Here is a 27031-nt window from a genome sequence, read left to right as displayed (position 1 = left end):
CAAGCCTAGTTTTCTCCGCGCTCGAGATGGAGGAGCCCAGGGGAACAAAGGTGCCTAGAGCGACAGCCGCTTCGGCTACTCATCGCCGAGTCCGGCCTTGAACGCGGGCAAAGACCAACTTGCCACTGGCTGATCCCCTCAGCGGAGGCGGGACCGAGAAGAAAAGCCCCGCCTTCGGCGGACAGGGCGGGGCGGGGCGGCCGAACCAATCCCGGCGGGGCTCGGTTGCCCGCCAGTGCCTCAGGCATTCGGGCGCGCGCCCAAGGGGCCGGGAGCGTGTCTGGGCGCCCCCGGGAGCGCGCGCGCGCCCCTGCCTACCGCTCGCGTGCCTGTTCGGCCGCGATTGCTCTGAGGCGGGACGGAAGCGGCGGCGGCGGAACGTGGCGAAGCCTTGGGGCCTTTCGAGGGCGTGAGCACCAGCTTCCGGCCACCGCCCACTGCAGAAGGAAGGGTCCTTCCCCCACCGTCCGGGCCCCGCGGGGTGGGCGGCCAGCCTGGGCCCGGGGTCCATTGCCCCGAGGCCCGAGGCCGCGCGACTTCGCGCAGGCGCCATGAGGCCTCCCGGCTCCGCGCAGGCGCCCTGGCGGCTTTGAGGCCTGGGCTGCCCGTGGGCTGAGCCGGGCCCGGGCCAGTGGGGGGGGGCCTTCTTGAGGTGGGCCTGGGCCGGGGCCGGGGCCGGGGCCTCGCCATGGCCGGGGCCATCGCGTCCCGCATGAGCTTCAGCTCTCTCAAGAGGAAGCAGCCCAAGACGTTCACCGTGCGCATTGTCACTATGGACGCGGAGATGGAGTTCAACTGCGAGGTAATCCGTCAGTCCGTCCGTCCGTCTGCGAGCAGTGATTGGGCACCTCGTGTGTACAGCGCCCCGAGTGGAAGAGCTCCGCCCGCCAGGGGGCGGGACGCGGGGGCGCGGGCCACGTGTCCCCAGATCTGAGCCCTCCGAGGTTGGGGGTGCTGCTGCGGACCCCAGCCCAGCCCGCAGCTCCTGCCTGTCCCCGGGGGTGTGGCCTCCTACTGTGTGTCGGGATCCGGGGGGCCTGTAAGGGGAGCTCCCTGCAAACCCCTCCTCCGCCCCCAGCCCGCCTATTGTGCCTTCCTGCCCGAGCCTCAATGTCCTTATCTGCGAAATGGAGTAATAGTGTCACTCTCCCTTAAGGAGGTGCCAGGCTGGACCGATAAGACTGGAGGGCCGCCCCTGTGCCCACACGGGCCGGCCCCTGTCTGCTGGCCAGGCTGCCTCTGGCAGGCTTCGAGTGCTCTCCGTGTCCGGCGGGATGCGAAGTGCCAGCCTCGTGCCAGCCTCCTGCAGCGGCCCGTCGGGCGGTTCCTTGTAGCACTCCCGGAGACCCCTCCGCTTACACCCCCACGCGTGACTGTGTCTGTATTTACACGCAGACACGGCCATGGGGGAGGAGGAGGGTTTGCCAGGCTGGGAAGTGGCCCGTCAGAGGCCGGGTTTGCGCCCGGGCCTCGGCCTCCAGCGGGCGCTCCTGCCCGCTCTCGGGAGGGGATGCGTCCACAGGCTCGCGTCCCTGAGTGTGCGTGAGATACACAGCGGCAAGTGCACGCCTGTGCGCACGGAAACACACAGAGGGAGTCCCAGGGAAACATTGTATCCAGGAGTAACCACGGATCTGACCGCAGAGAGTTGCCAAGGAATGCTCACGTGCACCTCGTCCTGATCTCCAGGGCGCTTTTCTTGGGAGACTGGAGGGCTCTGACATTTTCTTCTCCAGCTCCTTTTATAGATGGGGAAACTGAGACAGGGAGGGTGCAGTGAGGAGTGTCTAAGGTCAGATCTGACCTCCCGGGTGAGCCTTCTGGAACCACTGCGCTGCCTGGCCTCCCATATATAAGTATGTAAGCACATGTGTACATCTTTCTGAAAATGTGTGTACACTGAAGCGTACACGTGTAAGTGTGCACACGGGTGTATATCTGTGGCTGTGCACACTGATGTGGGGGGGTGATGGGCAGAGCTCAGACTTGGGGGCTCTATGGAGACTCCCCTGCATCCCTAAACAGTCCCAGGCCTCCTGAAGCCAACCGATGCCCAGCTGGGGAAGTGCGGGTGCCAGACTGACCGGTCCCTGACGAGTCCGCACTGTCCCGCTTCTGAAGCAAGGGCACCTCTGGGGAAGGTGGAGCTGAGTCTGGGGTGCCCCAGGGCACGGTACTTGGCCCTTCTGGGCCTCAGTTGCCTCCCTTGTGAAGAGAGCAGCAGGTGAGAGGGCACCCGCTGGATGCCCAGAGAGTGCCGGTGCCCTGCTGTGTACAAGGAGGGGGCGTTTTGCTGATTGGGGAAGGGAGGATTGGGGAGGAGAATGATATCAAGGGGAGCTTGCAGGGAGGCCCTCCTGGGCCGGGCAGGTCATCCTGTTCCAGACCCAGCCCTCTGTCCCCTCACTGCCCTCTGGATACTAGTACCCGCCTCACAGGGTTGTGGTGAAGATAGGGCAGCTGGCACATAGTGCTGTACAAATATTAGTAGTTATTGTTAGCGATACGTAGTAATTGGTTTTATTTGTGTAGCGTGTGACCAAGGATTATGTGGCTCTCAGCTGGAAATAGGGAGTCGACTTCAATGGATTGGTCCCATGGCCTGGGCCCCGAGTCTTTGCAAGGGCCCTTTGGAAGGGCATGGGTCTGTGGGTGATCTTCAGCACCTCTTTATGATCGTGGGAAGGAGCTGTTTTTCCACAGGTGATCTTTGGATTGGGAAGGGCAGGTTAGTGGGCCTGTTCATTACTATGTTCTAGGAGAAGCTGGCAGTCAAGTCAGCCTTCATTTCTTGGGTACTCACTGTGTGCCAGACACTGGGCCAAGCATTGGGGGTGCAGCCTGGACAAACAGGCCGTGGGAGGGATGAACTGGAGAGGATCCACTGAGGGTAGCAAAAAAGGAGATCTTGCAGGCTTATTAGGGTGGAGCCACAGAGGGGGGGGGGGCATACCTGGGAGTCTAGAGGGGAGAAGGGGACGATTGGAGGCAGCCAGAGAAATGTTTGGATCTCGAAGCTGGAGCTGTGTGCTGGGGAGACTGGGGAGGCCCTGGAGGTCAGGGAGGCCGGGAAGGCCAGTGTCCTTGGGGCCTCAAGGATAGTCTGTGGGAGGCTGGAAGGCGGAAGGAGACTGGAGAAGCGGGAGAGGCCCAGTTGGGGAGGGCTCCAGGAGAGGGATGAGAACCTTGGGAGATGAGCAAGTTAGGGCTGACTTGGTGGCATCTGGAATTTGGAGGAGGAGATGGAGGCAGGCGGCCTGAGGTATAACATTCCTATCATAGGGATGGGGCGCTGCACAGAGAGGAAATGGTGTCATGTACCTCCTTTGTCAGAAATTATGTAAGTGAAGAATTTTAGGGGAAAAATTCAGACTCCTTGAAGGTAGCATCTGGGCCTTTGTCTCCATAACAATTGCCGAACATGCCACGTTCCACATAGCGGTCACTTAACATGTTTATTAATCGATCATAATCATGAAAAGTTGATTTTAAAACGTGGTGAGAGGTTTCAGCCGAGGGGGGGACTGAGCTAAAGGGAAGAGGAGGTTTTTCAAGTTCAAGTCTTTTCCCCCTCTACTAAAGTCCTTTCTGCTTTCTCCACAGCCCCCTGAACTCCCTGGCTTCCTTAAAGTCTTAACTAAACTCCCTTCTTTTACCGAAGGCCTTCCCCAGCCTCTCTCCATTCTGAGTAATTCTTTCCTGTGTCTCTCCTCAGTGTGCTTTGTGTTTGTTCGCATGTTATCTCCCCCATTAGATGATGAGTTCCTTCAAAGGCAGAGTCCTTTGCCGATTTCTTCGTTTGCTTCCTCAGTGCTTTGTACAGTGCCAGTCCTGTAGGCACTATAAATGTTTATCGATTAATTGATCGGCGATAACCATGATTTTCCTGGCTACTCAAGGGGAGTACAGGTTGGGTTAGATAGGAGCTTAGCGCCAGACTGGCTGTGTCTGTCATCTCCTGAGCCCCAGCCTCATAAAGACCAGCCCACAGATTTGGACACAGAGTGCTAGGTCTGTGGACTCTGGAACACTATTTCCTTAGGGGTAAAAGGGGTGTAATCTCCTCCAAGGAAGTGGGATCCCCTCCAGCTTTGAAGCATAATTCAGTCCTCAAATATAGTTGAAACCTGAAGGTGGAAAGACAATCTCTTCAATGATAGAAAGGGGCATAGAGCTATTAGGAGGGACTAAGAAGGGCCATTCCCATTGACTGGCAAGTCATGTGCAGCACCTTGTTTCCCAGAATGAATCTGCAAAATAACCCCCAGATTTGGGGATATGGGGCAGAGGGGGAGGGGCCACGGAACTATCCAGTGTGAAAAGACTTGATAATTGTCTTCAACTATTAGATGATTATTTTGTGGAAGCTTTCAGAAGGCAAAGTAAAAGCTGGTGAGGAAGCCAATTGTGACTCAGTCCCAGTTCTAGAGCCCTTAGCTGTTTCCAGAAATGATGATTTCTGTGTCCCTGGCAAGAAATCTACTTCTAGGAATTGTTAAGGAGCATTTTCATGGCCCATGTCTAAATTGAACTGGTTTCTAAGAGCTCTCAGAATTCTGATATCCTAAGAGTAGAATGTTCTTTTTCTGTTTTCTTTCAATTTTTGGATAGTATTTTATTTTTTCAAATACATGCAGAGAGAATTTTTAGCATTCACCTTTGCAAAATCTTGTATTCCAATTTTTTCTCTCTCCCCGAGACAGCAAGTAATCCAACATAGATTAAATATGTGTAATTCTTCTAAACGTATTTTCATATTTGTCATGTTGTGCTAAAAAATCAGATCAAAAGGGGGAAAAAACACAAAGAAAAAAAACAAACAAGCAAACAACAACAAAAAAGATGAAAATACTATGCTGTGATCCACATTCAGAATCCATAGTCTGCTTTCTGGATGTGGAATGTCTCTCTCCATCCCAAGTCTATTGGAATTATCTTGAATCACCTCATTGTTGAAAAGAGCCAAGTCCATCACAGTTGATTATCTGTGTTCTTGATTGATAATCTTACTATTCTTATGTGCAAAGTACAATGTTCTCCTGATTCTGCTCATTTCACTCAGTATCAGTTCATGTAAGTTTTTTTGCTTTTTTTTTTTGTTTTGTTTTTTTGGCTGAGGCAATTGGGGTTAAGTGACTTGTCCAGGGTCACATAGCTAGGAAGTATTAAGTATTTGACACCAGATTTGACTTCAGGTCTTCTTCAGGGTTGATGCTCTATCCACTGCACCAATTAGCTTCCCCTCATGGAAGTCTTTCCAGGCCTTTCTGAAATCAGCCTACTCATCATTTCATACATTACATTTATCTACTATAAGGTATTTAGCCATTTCCCAATTAATGGGCATCATCTCAATTTCCAATTCCTTTCTAGCTCAAAAAGGCCACAAACATTTTTACACATGTGGGTCCTTTTTCCTTTTTTATGATCTCTTTGGGATTCAGACCCAGTAGAGATACTGCTGGATTATACATAGTTTTGCCTCCCTCTGGGCATAGTTCCACTTTCCAGAACAGCTGCATTAGTTCACAACTCCACCAACAATGCATTAGTGTTCCAGTTTTCCCACATCCTCTCCAAAATTTATCATTATCTTTTATTGCCATTTTAGCCAATCTGTGAAATGGTATCTCAGAGTTGTTTTAATTTACATTTTTCTAATCAATAGTGATTTAGAGTATTTTTTCATGTGTCTAGAAATGGCTTTAATTTCTTCAACTGAAAATTGTTCATATTCTTTGACCATTTATCAATTGGGGAGTGTCTTGTATTTTTATAAATTTGAATCAAATTTCTATATTTTAGAAATTAGGCCTTTATCAGAAACAGTGGCTTTAAAAACTTTTTTCCAACTTTCAAGTGATTTAGAGTTTTAGAGTTGTAGGTAACCTGGAACTTGGAGCTAAATTTTCAGGGGTCCCTTAACTTGGCCAGAAGAATCACACTTTTATTTCAATAGAATGGGTTTTCTTTGTAATCCTATATATTGTATTTGATGCATTTGAAAACAGGATTCTTAGAAGGGTCTGCCAAAGAGATCCAAATCCCTAAAAAAAAAGATTGAGGCCCTGAATTAGCCTGAAAATGAATTTCTGTGATTTGGCGAGTGGTTTCATTCGGAGATTTTTAGTGAAAATATTTGTGGTTACAAAGCCCTGTTGAATGTCGGTTTGAAAGCAGCTGGGTGATGTGCAGTGCTAGAGAGTGCTTGGAAAACTGGGCTGACTCATTGCTTGTTGTACATTACCAGAGCAAGGGGATAATTCAGTGACATCACCGGCAGAGGTGGCCTTTGGACCAAAGGATTTCTCTGCTAGATGAGGGTAAGATGAGGTGGCTTTCTTAGAAGGATTCTATTTCTTAGTGTGGGTCTGGAGGATTCAGGTGACTTTATACTAACGAGATCATACTTTACTGAAGAGAGGAAGGGAACAGCCCTCCCACTTTCCTCCTGTTCTTCCTGGAATCACTTTGCCCAATTTGCTTTGGAGAGATTTTACATTTGAAGGTGTTGTTATTTTGGTATTAGTTATTTTGAGAAATAAGGAGCTGCCCATATTTTTGTCAGTAAATGGGAATGGCCCTTTTTCAGAGTTTTTCTATGATAATTTATCAAGGAAAAGAGCCAACTTTTGAGAATTCTCCAAATTGAGTTTTAAGAGTTCTTGTTGTTCTGTTGCAAACAAAAGCCTGCTTTGGAGCCTTGGGTTGACAATCCATCCCACAGCTGATGTAATCAAACCTAACATTAAAGATCATGCTAGCACATAGGAGATATATATATATATATATATATATATATATATATATATATATATATATATATATGTAAATGGGCAGAAGCATCTGTGGCTCCAGTCATGAACACTGAGTGTCAGTGAGTAACTTATATTAGAGAAGTGTAGGGGGCGCAACTACTAAAAGTGGCAAAACTAGGTCTTGAGCCCCTGTCTTCCAGATCTAGTGATCTTTCTGGTGCAGAATTGTGGTGTTTTCAGGGAAGTGTTTAATCACAAATTTCAAAGCCACTTGTGTAGAAGAACTCTTGTGGAGCACCTTCCCGAAGGGCAGTGATCTTTCTTTGGAGTTGCAGGTTCTAAGTCGGCCTCATGGATAGACATCCTCCCCAGAGGCGTGGACACCTTTGGTCAGGCTTTAGACTTCAGCTGAGAAGGAAGAAGTGGGAATAGAAGTGGCCGATGGCTATTGCAATTTTACTCATTCCTTGGCATCTCCCTGCCTGTGACCCCGGATGTGGAAAACCAATCGGAAGCCTTCATCCCCTAACAAGCCCTCCATTTATTAAGCACTTATTATGTGCCAGATGCTGTGTTAACCCCAGGGCTACTGAGAAAGGCACAATCTCTGCCCTTATAATGGTGGAGACATGGAGGACAATCACTCTGTGCCCAAGATGAGGAAGATGATCTCAGAGGGGGAGTCCCTGGCAGACCGGGAGGGCTGGGGCCCTTTGGCCTCTTTCGCCTCTCAGATTGATCCTAGGCTAGGAGATTTAAGTTAGAAGGGACCCCACTCCTTCATCTTACATGGTCCCCTGAGAAGTGACAGGCCTTGCCCAGGGTCACACAGTCAGGATTTGAATCCTGATCTTCCTGTCCCAAATGGAACATCCTTATAGTTCCTGCTTCATAGGTGGAGTGAAGGACTCAGGGTCCCATGCTTGCCAGAGCCCTGAATAAAGATGTACCAGCTGTGGGAGTGGCTTGTGTCACTCTTGGGGAATCTTTCCTTTTGCCATGCCCTAAAGGCCATTAGATCCCCCAGGCACAGCTCTGCCTTCATACCCAACATGCCTTCTCTGTTCTTGCCTTTCCTTGTTTGTTGGGAGTACGTGTGTGTGCCAGTGGGTATGTTGGAGGCAGCATTTGAGTGGGGGGGCTACCTTTGTTTTGGAGTGTTAGTCGCTGACTCAGCTTAGGGGCTGGATGCTGCCCTTTTCTTGCTGCTCTGGCCTTCCCCTCTGCTCTCTAAAGCGTCTCTCATTAAGTCACTTGGTGAGACTTTCCCATGTTTGCCAAGCTAACATCTACTGCTTTTGCTATTGACTGGCTCATTTGGTTCTTGTGTGAAGCCCTTGTATGTCCTCATGGTGGGCTCCAATAAACATAGATAAGGAGGAAAGGGGAAGTACTGATGGAGAGAACATTTATTAAGTGGGTGAAGATGAGTCACGTACAATAAGCTAGTTTGGAGCCAAAGCCAGCAGTTGTTATTTAATTCTAAAGGAAGTAAGAAGTTGGTGGGTTGGGGAATGATGTAGTCAGACTGGGCTATAGGAAAAGCATTTTAGCCTCAGTGTGGAGGGGGGAGACAGGCACACAGAATGAAGGCTACTGCAGTAATCCAGGAAAGAGGGGATCATGGCCAGAGCCCTTGGGACGGCTGTGGCAGTGGAGTGAATCCATATGGAATCTTAGATCTTAATTTTGGAAAGATCTGTTGATGACATTCTGTTTTGGCTGGTAGCCAGATCCCCTGCTCCTCTGCTTGTATATCCCATTTACTTCCATAATTTAAGGGGATTATTCCCTTCAACAACACATAAACACTAAGATCAGTAATATAGATTCTACATGTCCTATGTCCCCTTAGGATCTTTAAAAAAAAAAAAAAAAACATTTTAAAATGTTTTAAAAACATTTATTTTTATTGCTATTTTTGGTTATTCTCTCACATTTATTTGTGAGTATATTTTTCTTTCCTTACCCAGCAAACTTTCTCTTATAATAGGTATTTTTTTTTAAAGGAAAAGGTAGAATTTCAGCAAAATCGAGCACTATGAGAAGTTCTCTTTGATGGTATTTGTCGTATTCCATATTTGCATTCTTTTACCTTTGCAAACAAAATAATTTAAAGATGAGGAAATTCTATAATCCTTTCTCTTCTCTCTCTCCTTTCCCCTCTTTTCCTTTTTGTTTCTCTTTTAATTCAGAAAGAAGAATAAGGAAGTTCCAGCAGAGGTCAGTCAGGTAGTAAGTGTCTGCCTTGTGCCAGGCCCTGTGCCAAGCACTGAGGCTACAAAGAGACAAAAGCCAGTTCCTGCTCCCAAGGAGCTCAGAGTCTAATGGGGAGAGAGAGACAGGATGAAAGTAACTAACAAACTAGCCATCTCTCCATCCACGCACATGCATGTATGCCTGTGAATGTGTATGTACGTGTGTACGTATGAATGAATGAAGTGATCCGCAGAAGGTAGGCACCAACATTAAAGAGGATTGGGAAAGGCTTCTGGGAGAAGGTGGGATTTTAGCTGAGTCTGGAAGGAAGCCGGGAAGCAGACGTGAGGAAAATACCTAGCATCAGGAGATGGAATGTCTTATGGGCCAAGGGCCAAGGGCCAGGGCTTCTAGATGGCACAGTGGAGGGGGTCTCAATCAAGACAAAGGAAAGGATCAGGATTGCAGGGGAAGGCAGCTCCAGGGTCATGTTTTTCAAAGGAATTGCTTGAGCAAGCAGAGGGCCTCTCAGAGAGCTTAGAACACAGTGAGTTTGCTTTTCGTTTTCTTCTGTGCAGCCCAGAGAGGAAATAGCTGGGTCTTTGTAGAGAATGTGGCTGTGACTGGTTCAGGTGAATGGAGTATCAGCTGTAGTCAATGAATAAACATTTATTAGGCACATCCTATGTGCTAGGCACTTGGCTAACCCCTGGGACTTCGGATGGTCATTAATTAAACAGGCTACTCACTACTGTCTATCTACCCAGGTTACTTATACCTTCGGAATCTAATACTTAACGTGCAACAAGAAAATCGGATTTACACACATATATTGCATCTAGGTTATATTGTAATCATGTAAAATGTATGGGATTGCCTGTCATCTAGGGGAGGGAGTAGAGGGAGGGAGGGGATAATTTGGAAAAATGATTACAAGGGATAATGTTATAAAAAAAATTACTCATGCATATATACTGCCAAAAATTTTATAATTATAAAATTAAAAAAAATTAAACAGGCTATTGAATTTCTACTCTACATAGATAAAGTGTGTTCTAAGCTAGATGTTAGAAAGTTAAATTAGACATAGACTATTTTGCTGAAGAGTTTACAGTCTTGTAAGAGTGGTAAGAGACATAGGGGTAAATATAAATATGTGTGTGATATAATATATGAGACTTGGGTACCTTCCACAGTTTGGCAAATAAGAAATTTGAACATTGTTAATAAGGGGAAACTCTTGCAGATTTGTGAAGAATGAAGTAATGGAATCTGTTCTGTGTATTAGAAAGGTTAGTTTGGCAGGAGTGGCTGTGTAGATTAGTCCCAGAAGTAAAGAGATCAGATACTTGGAGGCCCTATTAAAATGCAGGTACTAAATAAAGTGATAATAATAATAATAATAATAACAATAAAGTGTTCCCTTACATTGGGAACACAAGGGGAACAAGAAGGAGAAAAGGTCAGGATTGCAGAATTTTCTGATCCTTTAATTGTCTTCCTTACCTTTTCTGTCCTTTCTCTCCAAAGTATTTGTGTACTTTGAATTTAGCTGTGCATTTTATTTCTTGGTAAGGGTCTGACCAATGTGGAATATAATAAAAGATTATCTCATGCTCTGTTCTTTTTTTAAATTTAAATTTTTTATTGATATCTTTGTTTTTTTTTGGTATCACCTTGATATCCAAATTCTACTTAATGAAGCATTTCTTGTAATGACTTTTTTAAAGAGGGAGAAAAAAAGGAATTCAGCAGAACTAGACTCCCGTACGTGAACCAAGTCTGGCGTATAACTCTTCCTTTTCCCTCTCCCCCCACTGTAATGAAAAACAAGGAGGTGCACTTTCCAGTCTCTGTGGGAATGAACTTGTGGTTTAGATTGTTGTCATCCTCATGCTCCTTATTTTCCTGGTGCTGCTGATTTCCTACTGCATTGGTTCGTTGTTCTTCCCAGGCTATTTGGATCGCTTCTGCTTTGTTCTTTGTAGCCCAGTAATGACGATTCCCTCATATTCACATTTTATATTTGTCCTGTTGCTCCTCAGTCAGTTGGCATCTTCTAAATGTTGGGTGTTTGATGGGGGAGGCCTTTGTGCATTTGGCCTGAGACTTGTGTTGTGCTGAGTGAAGGGCTTCCAAGGCCACGGTCAGGTCACTGGATCACACTTTAGAGCCAGGTGGTTGGCCTTGTATAGGCTAATGTCCATTTCTGATTTTTGGTTTTGTGGCTTATTGAATCCAGGTGATTTCTTCCTCACCCTGACCTGCCTGTTTTGCAGACTTCTCTTTCCAACATCCATTGGCTTGGTCTCCATTTGTCACATTTGAAGTTCCACTTCAGCTTGTCACAGTTATTGTGCATTCTGCTCCAAGAACATATCTGGGGCTTGCTTATTTTTGGTTTCACAAGTTTAAAAGCTTTTGAAAATCTTTGTTCTAAGTGTTTCAGAAACTTGAGTTAAGATTTCTTCGGCTTGCATATCTTCTTAACCAGCTGGTCACTCAGCCTTTTGGGAATGTTAGGGGGGATGATGTGTTCCTCCCTTCTGTCTGTGCCTTGGCTAATTTAGATGACAAACCATCGTGTTCTAGAACATTGCTGGTGCTTAAGATTTATTAATAATAAGAATGATGCATTCATCTTTCAGGGAAAAGTCTTAAATGCCTTCTCTCCAGCCTGAAAGAACTGACACAGCACAGCCCACTCCAGTCCCACTAGGCAGAGATGGAGCACAGTATTTTCTCAGATAGTTTTTTTTATCCCCCTAACTTTCAGCACTTTTTTCTCCCTTAATAATCACACACTTTAGATTTGAGTATTGGGAACTGAATCAGCTACACCCAGGGAAAGAACTCTGGGAGATGACTATGAACCCCGACATAGAATTCCCAATCCCTCTATTTTTGTCCGCCTGCATTTTTTATTTCCTTCACAGGTTAATTGGGCACTATTTTAAAGTCCGATTCTTTTTGTACAGCAAAATAACTGTTTAGACATGTATACATATATTGTATTTAATTTATACTTTAACATATTTAACATGTATTGTCAACCTGCCATCTGGGGGAGGGGATGGGGGAAGGAGGGGAAAAGTTGGATCAAAAGGTTTTGCAATTGTCAATGCTGAAAAATTACCCATCTTGTAAATAAAAAAGTTATAATAAAAAAGTCTAAAAAAAAAAAAAAAGATTTGAGTATTGGCCTGGTAAAGCTTTTGTGGGGGGTGGCTGACTAGCTAGCCTTACCTTGGTAATTTTGTTAGTTGATGTAGTAGCAGAGAGAACACTAGACCAGAAGCTTGAAAGAAGGTCCAGTAGTTAATGGTCTTTATTAGTATCCTCAATTTACAGGTGAGCCTTAGTTTTCTTATCTATAAGATGGGAGTAAAATTCTTAGCTTACCTCGTAGGATTATTGTGAGGATCTGAGGGGACCACAGGAAATCAGAATTGGAAGGGACCTAAGAGGTCCTGAACAGGAATCCCCTCTAACGTTTTTTACCACTTTTCTCCTGAATTCTAGAGAAGAGGAAGGTAGGGCCACATGTTCCACTTTTGTCTCTTTGAAAGTCAATTAAAAGGTTCTAGAGAGGCAGACTTTATCTGAAGAGGTGAATCTTAACCTTGTGCCTGGTGATTAGCAGGAGGAAATACCATTAAACAGTTGGAGCTCTTGCTGAAGAAAGGGAGACCAGTGCTTGTTCTGAAGAATCATAAAGTTGTTGTGGTGAGATGAGAGACCTTCTTTCTGGTAAGGTACCTGAGGAGTCGCGAGTCCTTGCCACGGGACGTTGAAACAGGTAGCTATCTAGTGACCAGTGGCTTTCATGGGGCATTGAGACAAACCTTGTGAATGGTGGCTACATAGATCTGGTGATCCACTGACTTGCACGTGACAGTACCAGGGGCTACACATTGAATGCTGCCAAAAATCATGAAGTTTTAGGCAAGATCCTAAGTGATATTTGACGTTTTCATCACTGTTACTTATCAAAAGCAAGGGTTGCCAGGAGAAAAACAGCTTGAAGAAATGAATGACTGATGAAACAGATGGATTTGAGAGTGGGATTCGGATTCCTGGATCCCAGATTTTTCTAATTTTTTTTAATTGATTTTTAAAAATAAGTTTTTATTGTTATATTTTTTTATATTGCCTAGATTTCTTTTTGCTTCCTCATAGAAAGCCATCCTTTGTACCAAGAATTTTTTAAAAAGAAAGAAGAGAAAAAAAATTAATATGAAATTATCTATAGTATCCTACCCTGGAGGGGGGTGCTCCCCAGCTTTTTAGAAGTGGAAGGGAAGAAGTCTTCTTGTTTCTCTTCTTGGATCCAAGCTTGTTTTTTAGAATTTTGCACTGACCTTTCTCTCCTTTCACATTGTTGAAGACTTTTGTGTATTATTTTCCTTGCTCTGCTTATTGCATTTTGCATCAGTTCATATAAATCTTTCCATTTTTCTGCATCTAATCTACTTATAGTAATAATCCATCTTATTAATTGATAATTACAAGCAAAAAGTGTTGCTATTAAATATTTTGGGGTTTATGAAACTTTTCTTTTTGTCATTGATCTCCTTGGGTTATATGCCTAGCAATATAAACTCTGCACCAAAGGTATTTTAAATCACATTATTAGCATATTTTCAAATTGCTTTCCAGAATGGTTGTACTAATTCGCAGTTCTGTCAATAGTGCACTAGTGTCTTTCCACTCATCCTCTAACATTCACTATCCCCATCTTTTGTCATCTTTGCCAATTTGCTTAATGTGAAGTGACACCATAGGGTTATTTTGATTTGTATTTCTCTTATTATTCCTTTATTATTAATTAACTGAAAAAGCAAGAATGAAGGGAGAATAACATCTCTGGATCTCAAATTACATATAGTCAACAAAATTATTTGTTATTGGTTAAAATATCAAAAATTAGACAGTGAAGAATCAGAAATAATGGAACTCAATAATTGAATGTTTGAAAAATCTAAAAACAAATTAGGGAAGAGCTCTGTGTTTGATAAAAATTGCCAAAAAAAAACTGGAAAGAAGTCTGTCAGGAATTAGATTTAGATCAATATCTTGTACCTATATTAACATCATAATTAACTCATAAAGGAAATATGGCCTGAATATTAAAGATCATACCACTTAAAAAAATTAGAATAAGAGATTATATGCCTTTCATAGATGCGAATAGGAAATGATTTCTTGACTAAAGAAAGAGTAGAGGCAGAAACAGAAGATAAAACAGCTCTTTTAGTTTTCTGTATGTCTTTGATACCAATCTTTTATCTAACAAATTTTATATACAGACCTTTTTTTCCAAGTCAGCCACTTTCTTTCCTATTAGTGCAAAAGTTTTCCAATTTCACACAGTCAATTGGCTTGAGTTCCCAGTCTGCCACTTAGATAGTCCTCTCAGCTCTAAATCTGTGGAACACTGCAATAAGGAACAGATTTGTAGTCATATTAGGCAGTTTAATGAATCTTTGAAGTTTTTTTGGTCTTGAGAAATAGTAAATTGATTTGGAAAATATCCAAAAAAGTTTGCTCTCTCTGAAATTTTATTCTGATCCATGTTTAGTTTTGTTACTAAAATGTAACAAATGTAAATGTCTTTCCTGTGCTCAAAACCCTTGAAGAATTCACTAAATTCAGAATAAGGTAAACACTTCAGCCCTCCACAATAATAATCCTAGCTAAAACTTCAGATTTATTTATTTTTTAAATTTAGATACTCACATGCATATATGTGTGCACATAATCAGCGAAAATCTGCTGCTGCTTCCTACTTTCTCCTCCCACACTAGTTAAGAATGAAGGAAAAACAAAATCCTGTTACAAACATTAACAGTTAAAGCAAAACAAGTTTCTGTTTTGACCATGTCTAAAAAAAAAATGTGTCATTCAGCAAAGTTGTTTCTCTTCACTTTACTGTTGGCATTGTATAATTTGCTCTCCCTGTTCTGTTCATTTCACTGTGCATCAGTTCATATAAGTCTTCTCAGGTTTTTCTGAAACCATCCCTTTCATCAGTTATCACCATACAATAATATTCCGTCACATTTATGTACACAACTTGCTCAACCATTCCCCAGTTGAAGAGTACCCCTTCAAAATCCCATTCTTAGTCACCTCAAAACAAGCAATAAATATTTTTTTGTGTAGCCTTAGAGTTTGTTTTGTTTGTGACTAAGCCCTCCTTTAATCTGTTCTCTACCTCTCTTTGATTCCTCCTTCTTTCTTCTCCCTTTTCCTTCCTATTTTCTATTTTGACTTAAACATATTTCTGTACCTGAATGTGTTTCTGTAGTATTCTTTCTTTTTTGACCACTTTAGATGAGACTAGGCTTCAGGTGTCAGTTTCTCCTTGTTTGGATAGATGTCTACTTTGGCACCTTGCATTTGTAAGATAATTTTCATTAACCTTCCTTTCCTTTCCCTATATTGTGTGTTCCTCTTCCCCTTTCTTCCCATTCTTCTTTTAAGATCAAGACACACTAGAACCCTTTCCAGACCTTGTCTAGTGAGATTTCGCCTATTACCCTTGATGTTGATAGCATTCAGATAACAGCCATCATTTCCTTATACCAGAACATAAGCAGTTTATCCTTGGTTAGTCCTTTAATATTGAGTTTTCTTTTTTTATGTTTCACTTCATTCCTGTATTTAAACTTCAGAGTTTCTACCTAGCTCCAGTCTTTTTTAAAAAAATAATAATTTTTTTCAAAATTATTTTTCAAAATACAAACAAAAGATAGTTTTTAACATTCACCCTTGCAAAACTTTGTGTTCCGATTTTTTCTCCTTCCGTCCCCACCTTTGCTCCTCCCCTAGACAACAAGTAGTCCCACATAGGTTAAACATATGCAATTCTTCTAAATCTATTTCCACATTTATCATGCTACACAGGAAAAATCAGATCAAAAGAGGGGGGGGATCAGAAAGGGGAAAAAAAAAAAACCAACAAGCAAGCAAGCACACAAACAACATCCCCAAAGGTGAAAATACTATGTTGTGATCCACACTCAGTTCCCACAGTCCTCTCTGGGTACAGATGGGTCTCCGTATCCCAAAATGATTGGAATTGGCCTGAATTACCTCACTGTTGAAAAAAGTCACATCTGTCAGAATTAATCACTGTATAATCTGCTTGTTGCTGTTACAGTGTTCTCCTGATTCTATTCACTTCACTCAGCATCACTTCATATGAGTCTCCAGACTTTTCTGAAATCATCCTGATGACAGTTTCTTATAGAATAATATAGAACAAGAATTTTTGCACATATGAGTCCTTTTCCCTTTTTAATGATCTCTTTGCAATATAGTAGAGACACTGCTGGATTAAAAGGTGTGTACAGTTTTATAGCCCTTTGGGCATAGTTCCAAATTGCTCTCCAGAATGATTGGATCAGTTTGCAACTCTACCAACAATGCATTAGTGTCCCAGTTTTCTCACAGCCCCTCCAATATATATCATTATTTTTTTTCTATCTTTGCCAGTCTGAGAGGTGTGAAGGGGGTGAGTTGTCTTAATTTGTATTTCTCTAATCAATAATGATTTTTTTTTTAATTTTTTATTTTATTTTATAATTATAACATTTTTTGACAGTACATATGCATGGGTAATTTTTTACAACATTATCCCTTGCACTTACTTCTATTCAGATTTTTTCCCTTCCTCCCCCAACCCCCTCCCCCAGATGGCAAGCAGTCTTATATATGTTAAATATATTACAGTATAATTTAGATACAATATATGTGTGTAGAACCGAATTTTTTGTTGCACAGGAAGAATTGGATTCAGAAGGTAAAAATAACAGTTTACATTCATTTCCCAGTTTTCCTTTTCTGGATGTAGCTGGTTCTGTCCATCATTAATCAATTGGAATTGGATTAGCTCTTCTCTATGTTGAAGAAATCCACTTCCATCAGCATACATCCTCGTACAGTATCATTGTTGAAGTGTATAATGATCTTCTGGTTCTGCTCGTTTCACTCAGCATCAGTTGATGTAAGTCTCTCCAGGCCTCTCTGTATTCCTCCTGCTGGTCATTTCTTATAGAACAATAATATTCCATAACATTCATATACCATAGTTTACCCAACCATTCTCCAATTGATGGACATCCATTCATCTTCCAGCTTCTAGCCACTATGAAAAGGGCTGCCACAAACATTTTGGCACATACAGGACCCTTTCCCTTCTCTAGTAGTTCCTTGGGGTATAAGCCCAGTAGTAGTATGGCTGGGTCAAAGGGTATGCACATTTTGATAACTTTTTGGGCATAATTCCAGATTGCTCTCCAGAATGGTTGGATTCTTTCACAACTCCACCAACAATGCATCAGTGTCCCAGTTTTCCCACATCCCCTCCAACATTCATCGTTATTTGTTCCTGTCATCTTAGCCAATCTGACAGGTGTGTAATGATACCTCAGAGTTGTCTTAATTTGCATTTCTAATCAATAATGATTTAGAGCATTTTTTTATATGACTAGAAATAGCTTCAGTTTCTTTGTCTGAAAATTGTCTGTTCATATCCTTTGACTGTTTATCATTTGGAGAATGGCTTGTATTCTTATAAATTTGAGTCAGTTCTCTATATATTTTAGAAATGAGGCCTTTATCACAAACCCTGATGTAAAAAATTTTTCACAGTTTTCTGCTTCCCTTCTAAAATTGGCTGCATTGGTTTTGTTTGTATAAAAACTTTTCTAATTTAATATGATGTTCTCTAGTTCTTCTTTGGCCATAAATTCTTTCATTATCCACATATCTGAGAGGTAGATTATCCCTTGTTCTCTTAATTTGCTTACATTACCCTTTATGTCTAAATCATGAACCTATTTGATTCTTATTTTGGTATAGGTCAATGTCTACTTTCTGCCATACGATTTTCCAGTTTTTCTATCAGTTTTTGTCAAATAGTGAGTTCTTTTCCTGGAAGCTAATCTTTGGATTTATTAGTGACTTTTGTGTCTTGTGAACCTAACCTGTTCCACTGATCTTACTACTATATTTTGTATTATTTATTACTTATTACTACTATATTTCTTAACCAGTATCAAATTTTAGTGACTGCTGCTTTATAATATAGTTTTAGGTCTATGTTTTTTCTTTGAGGTATTGCTTTTAAGTGTTTAAAATTATTCTTTCCTTCTGGATTTGTACCTTGACCATCCGTGGTACCATAATAGTTTTTTGGTAGTGGAATTCTTTTTTTCTTTGCTCATTTTTCTGGCCACTTCCTGACTTCAGGCTTGATGTTAGGGTTATGCTCTGCTGGAAGGAAAATCTGGGCTGGTCCCTGTTGCTGTTTTCTTGGCATATTGAGTATTGTGTGGATCTCAGGATCATTTCAGGCTGTAAACTTTCAATCTCTCAGTACTCCCAAAGTGATCAGATCCAGGGCAAAGTCTGATGCTTTCCTCCATGGTTTAAGCTCTGTGATTTCCTGATCTGGGTTTGATCAACAACAATAGACTGCTGCTGTTCTTAGTCATTATCAGCCCACTGCTTACCGAACTGCACGCTCCCCTTTGGTCTGGAATTCCTACCCTGGTTCTTCCTCTGCCAGCTTCTGTATGGCCTGGAAGTCGGAATTGTTCTGCCCCCAGGGGTTGGAGTCATGCTGTGCTTGCTTCTGAACTTGCTCCTTTGGCTGAGGGCCTCCCTACCTTAGATCACTAGCACTGGATGCAGGTCCCCTCCCACAGCCCAGCCCCTAGGACGAGTCTCAGACCTCTTTCAGTCCTGCTGTGCAACCTCTCCCTGCATAGTCAATTCCCTTTAATCTCCTTATGGGTACACTGAGCTGGAAAAATGATTCCTTGTGACTTTTTCTTGGATTTTCCCATCAGGCTTTGGTCTGCTGCATTTTGAGATCTATTTGGAGAAGCAGGAGGAGTTCATTGCACTCTGACATTTTGGCTCCCTTCTTTAGGTCTATAAAACACTTCAAATGCATTATTTCCTTTCCTCCAACATCTCTGTGAAGAAGGTGCTTGATTTGTCATCCCTTCTATTTTACAGATGAGAAGTCTCTAAGACCTAGAGAAGTTAAACGACTTTCCTGTGGCCTTACAATTCGTAGGGATTGAAAGTGGATTCCTCTGAACTCCCCAGTTTCAGATCTTTCTGACCCTAAGTGCTGCCTCTGCTTCCCTTGCCCCCTCAGCTCATATTTATCTCTGGGTTTCTGCTTTGTGAATTGTAATCTTTTTTTTTCTTTTTTTTTTTCTGAGGCTGGGGTTAAGTGACTTGCCCAAGGTCACACAGCTAGGAAGTATTAAGAGTCCGAGACCAAATTTGAACTCAGGTCCTCCTGAATTCAGGGCTGGTGCTCTATCCACTGGCCACCTAGCTGCCCCCTTCTTTCCCCATCTCACAGAGATGCCAATTACAGATTTAGCCATTGATTTGCCATTCCTGCTCTCACCAACGTCCCTCCCCATGAACTTGGCTTAAAGATAATGAAGGGAAGTGGAAAAAACCAACCCAATCCAACTTTGAGGTTTTAACTATGTCTTTGTAGGACACTTGTTTACTTTTAGACCTTGGGCCCTGAGCTCATTTGCATGAAAGAAATAAAGTGTGTGTAATGCTCTGGGAGCTCTTTGAAGAAAAGTACTTTTAAATGCAAAGAACTATTTTTAAAATGCCCGAAGCAAAAATAATTAGTCAGTTGAATAATATTTCATCAGGTTTTGATTTTTTTTCCCAGTTTCTATGGACAATATTAGGTGTTTGAAGTTTGGCCTTGCTTGTGGCTGCCTGAAATTGATTATTGCTTATTTGTGGAATCCAAAATTTTTCTCTGTAATTCAAACATTCGTAATTATTTAATCATTACTAAATGTCAACAATATGGAAGGTGCTGCAAAATTCCCTTTCTGCAGAGTAAAATCACCACTTTGTTAGCTTGGAGGGCTCATTATCATGCAATCAGCATTTGATTAGAGGAGAAACATGAAACATGATAACATAGCAGAAATTAAGAGAAAGATTCTAAAAAATACATGTAAATTAGGCTTAAGGTGTCCGTTAGGAGACTTGATTTTCTAAAGAATGAATCTAAAGTTTTTGTTTTATTTTATTTAATCTTTTTTATTACAAACCTATAAACAAGGAACAAAAACCAAATAAAGTTATAAATTCAGTGATTATATCATGATAAAAGAAAGTATTAGAAATTTTGATAATGTGATATTTTCTATATATTTAAACATTTTGCTGCTTTTTTTTTTTTTTTTTTTAATAGTTGTAGCCTGGTATTCTCATTCTGTTTTCTTCATTATAAATTGTTTCAAATTGCCCCCTCTTCCTTTGTTGGCTTGTTGGTTGGTTTTTATGATGTTGTAATATTCCATTATACGAATATACCACAATGTTTCAGTCATGTCCCCAGTAGTTGGACATATAAGTTGTTGCCAGTTTTTCACTATAACAAATAAATAACAGCAATAAATATTTTTGTACCAATAGACTGCTCTAGTCTTTTTAACAACGTCTTTGGGATCATTGAAAGTGCCGAGCCTCTGCTAGATCTCCTTGTTTTATTACCAGGCTCTCATTGTGGCGCTTTATGACTTCAACTTGCATACCAGGGAGCTGGGAAGAATGTTGCATTGTCACAAAGGCATTAGAAAGATCCATGATGAGTAATAAAGAGACTGGAGTCTATTATTCGTTTTAATGAAATATTTTATTAAAAACTTATTATTGTACCCCAGTATAACTAATTCCATTTGCTTGATAATTGTTAACCCATGGTGGATCAGAACAGTCACTCCCCGTTAAGGCTTTTCAAAGGCTTTTTGTTTTATGTTATTGCTCTGCATTATTTCATAGAGTTTTTTCCAGATTTCTTTCTACCCTCACACTACTCAGTCTTACTTCCATTGCCGACTTACAATATGATAATTTAATTTTACATTATTATAAATTAATGTGGTTTTGTCTGTTTTCCAATTTTTCTTCCCTATAACCCTGTTAGAATTGTAGAGTACTAGAGTAGTTGAGGTTTAAGAGGTTAGTATGTTCTGTATTAGTAGAGGCCTTTAGGATCTCTTAGCTATGGACTAACCAGAAGGCTTTTGGAGTTCCTTCCAACTCTGTGATTTATGAATTAATGGAGTTTTAAAAAATTGGATAAGGCTACAAAAGTACTCTTGGGAAAATATTCAGTAAGATTGCAATGATACAAATTCAAAAGGAAACTGTACATGTTGTTGCTATGTTGTTAATCTAGGTTTTCCTGTGATGATTTATATGAACTGATGCAAAGTGAAGTAAGCAGACTCAGAACATTGTGCACAGTTTACAGCAATATTGTTATGATCAATTGTGAAAGACTTCGCTGTTCTAATTAATGCAGTGATCCAAGACAATTTCAAAGGACTCATGATAAAAAAAATGCTTATTCACCTCTAGTGAGAGAACTGGTAAACTCTTGAATGTAGATTGAACCATGCTTTTTTTCACTTTCTTTTTCTTGTTTGTTTGGTTTGTGTGTGGTGGTGATTGCAATGTAATTAATATGGAAATGTGTTTTTAATGACTTCACGTGTATAATTGATATCAAGTTGCTTGCCTTCTCCATGAGTTGGGAGAGGGATTGGAGAAGGAGAGTATTAAGTATTAAAAATTTTAAATTAAAGTTAAAAATACTAATAAATAAAGAAAAATTGATTGGTTTTTTAAAAATACAATTATAAATAGTTTGAATTTAAAAACTTGATTGGGGGTTTGGCCCATATTTGCTTAGCCTTGGAAATTTAAGAAATAGAGTGTGAGATGTCAAGCAGATCTTAGTCTCAGATAATTTCAGTTCACGCATTTCCAGGGAAGGCAGCTAGAGTAGTCAAAATTTTGGACTCCATTCCTTACGAGGATCAGTTATGGAATTGGGGAATGCTTAGCTTGGGGGGAAAAAGCCCAAAGGGAAATATGATATGATGGTTGTTTTCAAGTTTTTTGGCCTCAGAGAACATGAATTAGGAGCAATGAGTAGAATGCCAGATTTAATCTTGTTATGAGGAAGCATTTCCTAACAAGTAGAACTCTTCAAAGTGGAATAGGAATCCAGGAGAGGCAGGCAGTCTGTGAGTGAGTGCCTACTATGTGTCAGGCTCTGTGCTGAATGCTAGGGACACAAAGACCGAGATAGTCCTGCCCTCTAGGAGCTCCCAATCAACTGGGGTAGACAACAAGGAAACAAATATATATATAAACTATAGGATAAGTAGGAAATAAACACCTGAGGCCAGACAACTGAGATAACTAGAAAGGCTTCTGGGAAAAGGTGGGATTTTAGCTGGAACTTAATGGAAGGGTTGGGAGGGTGCCATTTCATGAAAGAGGACATAGGGGGAAATGAATGTAAGAAGATTGGAAAAAACACAAGGAGTCTGCTTTGTGAAGAGCTTTGAACATCATATAGAGGATTTTGCTTTTAATGATTGGGAGCATTGGGCATTTATTGAGTCGGGGAGTGCTGATTGTTCCATGATTGGATCTGCATTTTTGGAAAATCACTTTAGTGTCTGAATGGAGGATGTCCTGAAATGGAGAGAGCCTTGAGGCAGGCAGGTCCCCCGGCCAACTTGTAATAGTCCAGATGGGGTGATGAGGACCTGCACCAAGGAATGGCTGGATTCCAGAGATGTTGTGAAGATGAAAGTGCTGGACCTGAGTGGGCTTGGCTTGGGGGAGGGGAGAGAGAGAGGATTCAAGGGTGACTTCTTGGTTGGGAGCCAAGGGACCAGGAGGATGCTGATCCCCTTGAAGGTAATAGACAAGTTTGGGAGCATGGGATGCTTAGGGAAAAACTCAGGTTTTGACTGGCCAAGGCCTGGGAGGTCTCGGTTTGTCTGAGGCAACACCCGTTCAGTGCCTAAGGATGAAGTAAATATTGAGACAGAAGATAGTTAGCAAGAGGCAGAACCTAGCTCCCCTTTTCTGTGCCCAGCATTTACCTTAGGACCTGTCGCATTGTAAAGGGTTGCCAGGGCCTAGAGTCAGGAAACCTGAGTTCAAATCCAGCCACAGACACTTGCTAGATGTGTGACCCTAAGCAAGTCACATCATCCTGTTTGCCTCAGCTTTCTCATCTGTTAAATGAGCTGGAGAAGGGCATGGCAAACCCTTCCAGTCTCTGCCAAGAAAATCCCAAATGGGGTCACAGATTCAGATATGACTGAGAAATGACCAACATAGTAAGCACGATTGAGTGATGTGAAGCTTCCAGGCATTAGGAATAAGAGGAGTAAGGCCCCCCAACCAGGGCAGGAAACACTGGGGAGGAGGTGAGCCTGGTGAGACAGGGGTCCTGCTGTGACAGACTCCGGCCAGAGCGTTTCCCGACTGTGGAGGGAAGGAAGCACCAGACATTCTGGGCCCTGGCCAGCCCAGCCAGATCTGGAGGAGATTTTTCTGGCAGAAGAATCAGAGGCAGAGGTTGGGTGTTATAGTGCAGTTGAGTGATAATTGTGGCCTGAAGTTGGCCCCTGGCAGTGGGAATAGAGGAAAGATGGAGAAAGGCTCCCTAACCCTTGGGAACGAGAGGTGATGAGCAAGACCCAGAGGTAGCATCCTGGTTGTGTGCCGGGCCCGGGGCCTTTTATCCACACCAGCAGTGGAGCTGGGTTTTCACGTCTACCACATGGGGACATTTTATCAGCCCTGAAAAACCTCTCAAGTTCTGGTGGAGAGTTGAAGTGATCATTTTACTTTCTATTCCCTGTGTGGACAGTTTTGGATAGCCTTGGCCACTGAATGCTATGATGATCACAAGTGGACATTGAGGGCTTTGTGGGGGGTTTGGTTTGTTTTTTGAGGTGGGACAAGAGGAGACTAATTAGGGCTGATTTTGGCCTTAGCTTTAATTTGCGTTAGAGATTTCAGCTCGGTCTAGGAAGACTTTGCTAGCAGTTGGCTCTGTGCTCAAATGGAGTGAGTTGCCTCAGAATATTGTGAGCTCTTCTTCATTAGCTCGTGCAAGAGGCCTTTGTCAGGTAATGATGTGGAGGGGACCCTTGCTTCAGTTACAGGTTGCACTAGGTGATCTCAAAGGACCCTTCCAGTTGGCTCTAGGAAAATGTTTTGGTAAACTTTCTTGAAATCTAGTGATAACTTTCTTTACTTTGGATCTTTTCCAAGCAGTGCCATAATGATGTCCTTTCCTCCAAATCTGTGCTCTTCAACTATATTGCTTCCTGAGCTTTTTCCAGTTGAATTGCTCTCTGAGCTGGTTTGCTGATTGCACCATTATCTGCCCTTCTGTCTTCTGTTTTAATAATAGATTCAGGATATTGCAGTTGAAAAGGCCCCTTGGAGGACTCCATTTTAGGGAGGAAGAAGCTGGGGCTCAAGTCCAGATCCAGTGCCTTTTTGGAGATACCACTTCGTACCTCGCAGAATCCCAAAGTCCTAGAATCTTGGAGCTGGGAGGGTGTGCAGAGACCTTCCTCCCCCTCCGTTGACTGAAGTGCCAGGATTCACAGTTGGGCCTCCCCAGACTCAGTCCAGCTTCCCTCCCACGGCGCTCTGCCCCCGCCCTCCTTCAGCTTCTCTCTGCAGTTCTGTTTTCCTGACCTGGCTTGTCTCCTCCTAAGATTTCTAACAGCATCATGGTTCTTCTGTAATTCCTTCAGGATTTAAAAAAGCTATTTAGATTCCATTCATTTCTCTTGTGATTTCATTATTTTTTGGAGAGGCAGAGCAGTCATTTTAGTTCTTCCTTTGATTCCTCCAGTCTGTCTGTTATCTCCTTAATTTTTCATCCCTCAGGATTTCTTGTGTTATTTTTGGTGCTGCTTCTGTAATCCTGGTGGTAAACTTTCCCTCTGTTGTTTTACCTTATTATTTCCTTTCATCCATAATGATTTAAAAATGCTGAAGTTATTTAGCTGGCTCATTGTTTTTGATGAATTTTAATTTCATGTGAGACTTTCTAGTGATTTCATTACTTTTCTTTGTTACTATTGTTTTGAAGAGGATCATGAAGACCCAGCTTCCCCCATGACTTCCTACTCTGTTATCTCAGAAGTCCCTTTGGAGTTGTTTTTAAAATTTTGAAGAAAAACATATTATTAGCCAGGAGAAAAGTACTGCTCACTTAAACTCTGACCAGAATTGGAATTTAACTGGAGTCATTTTGCAAGTGAATTTTTATGTTTTCCTTGCTTATCTAGTTAGAGAGGAGGGTAGACTCCCAGAAAGATCCTGGGTTCACATTACATTTAAGCTCTGAACTTTCAGAACAGTTACTGTTGTTTGGGACAAGAAAACCTATCCAAATTGACTACTCCGAGATCACTCACAGAAAGCAGAATTATTTATTAGAATCTCGAGAAGCGGACCCCATCCTGGTCTGCGAGCCAAATTTCACAGCAGGATAGGGCCAGAGCCTTGAAAATGCTTACAGCTTTTATACATTTCAAACAAAGAACCTCCAAAATCCCGCCCTCTATATGTTGTGATTGGTCACATAAGGCAACTGTACCCCTAGTTGGTCAGTGGAATGTAGGAGACAAGGTGATTTACAGCTTCTTCGGCCATGTTGGACAATGGAATGTTGTTTAGGCCTTATCTAAAATCAAGTGATTCTGGAGAAGCCGAAACTGAGGCCTAATAGGCTTGGTCTACTTTAGTAAACGTCTCTGATCAATATGTGCTGTAAGTTCTTCACGCTTTTCCCACACACTGTCATCTAGCTTCCATCCAGACAAGGGGGATGCCGAGAGTGCTTACCGAATGTTTATAAAACTGCTTATTGAATCAAAAGGTTGTAAAATAGCTAAAACACTAGACTTGGAGTTAGGAAGATCACCTCAGTCACTTGGCAGTAGCCCCGTGCCACTAAAAATATCATTTAAATTCTCTCCCCTTCAGTTTCCTTGTCTGAAAAATGGGCGTCTTACTAGCGTCTCCCAGACTGCTGTGAGGATCCAGTGACATAATGGGTGAGGACGTGTGTGCTCCACACAAAAGTGTGCAGACTTTTAAAGACTTATGAAAATGTTAGCTATTATTACTACTACTACTAATTGCTACTAAAATTGAAGCATTATCCACATCTGCTTCTAAATTTGCATTTAATTTATCATCCCCCCACGTCTCTTTAATTTCCAGAGCTTATCAGTCCTTCTCAAAGTTTATAAAGGGAATTAAGACATTTTAGGGTCTCAGCTTTTATCCTACCACTGTGAAAAAGAGAGTAGCTGAAAGCATTCACTTCTTTTCATAATAATTTTGAGACCACTCCGATTGCTCTTATGACATTCCTTAACCCAATGACCAAAACAAAAAGTTATTTTATGTTAAAGCTCTGGTCAGATAAATAGCTTCCTCACCAACAGCACTCTTTGCATAGCACCTTGAACTACCAGGCTGCCTGTGACATCTTTTTTTTAAAAAAGGTGTATTTTTTTTTTTTTTTTTTTTATCATCACAGCTTGTTTTAACGTGATATTTCCCAACAAATACCTTGATCTCTTGGGAGTACCCCTTTTCATCTCAGAAGTTTATCTGTAGTTTTTGAGTTGCATTTACCTTCAGAGTTCCCTGTATTTACATTGTTGTCATTGTATAAATGATTCCTTTGGTTCCACTTTATCTGCTTCACTTCCCATAAGTCTTCTGGTTGTTCTCTGAGGTATTCGGAATTCTGAGGGGAATAGTGGAACAAAGAAGGAGCTTTTGGGTGCCTCACATATTTATGTTTTATCATGGTTGGACCCTTGGCTGTTCTCCGAGTCTCTGACACCCAGAAGAGTGGGCTTGAGTTGGATACAGTTCGTACATAACTAATTAACTCATTAACCTCCATCTTTCTTCACCAAAAAAGAAAGAAAACCAAGAACTGAGGCCTGTTTCAAGGGGTTGGCCTTGAAGAGAAGATGGCCAAAGGCTTATTAATCCAGAAGTGTCTTCTTCACACCATGGACCAGGGATGGCGTGTCAGTGCAGGCTCCAAAGAGCCTTCCAGACACTTCCATTACACGTTACACAATTCTTCCTCTCCCCAAGGTCACGTGGAGCTACATCAGTGACAATCTCATTGGCTAGTTTCT

At 42.1% G+C, this 27031-nt stretch overlaps 1 protein-coding gene across 2 annotated transcripts in view; it reads left to right on the top strand.

Annotated features, from left to right (window-relative positions):
• The first annotated feature begins 302 nt into the window (after positions 1-302).
• Positions 303-27031, top strand: part of NF2 (NF2, moesin-ezrin-radixin like (MERLIN) tumor suppressor) — a 105437-nt gene continuing 78708 nt past the window's right edge. For both annotated transcript variants that reach the window (XM_074294523.1, XM_074294531.1), the window contains exon 1: positions 303-802. In XM_074294523.1, coding sequence (XP_074150624.1) covers positions 689-802 — 114 coding nt within the window. In that variant the 5' untranslated portion in view covers positions 303-688. The remainder of the gene's footprint in view (positions 803-27031) is intronic.

Source organism: Sminthopsis crassicaudata, chromosome 1 (assembly GCF_048593235.1).
Source record: "Sminthopsis crassicaudata isolate SCR6 chromosome 1, ASM4859323v1, whole genome shotgun sequence".
NCBI lineage: Eukaryota > Metazoa > Chordata > Mammalia > Dasyuromorphia > Dasyuridae > Sminthopsis > Sminthopsis crassicaudata.
The sequence above is the reverse complement of the archived record's forward strand: the minus strand, read 5'-3'. Positions and strand labels throughout refer to the sequence as shown.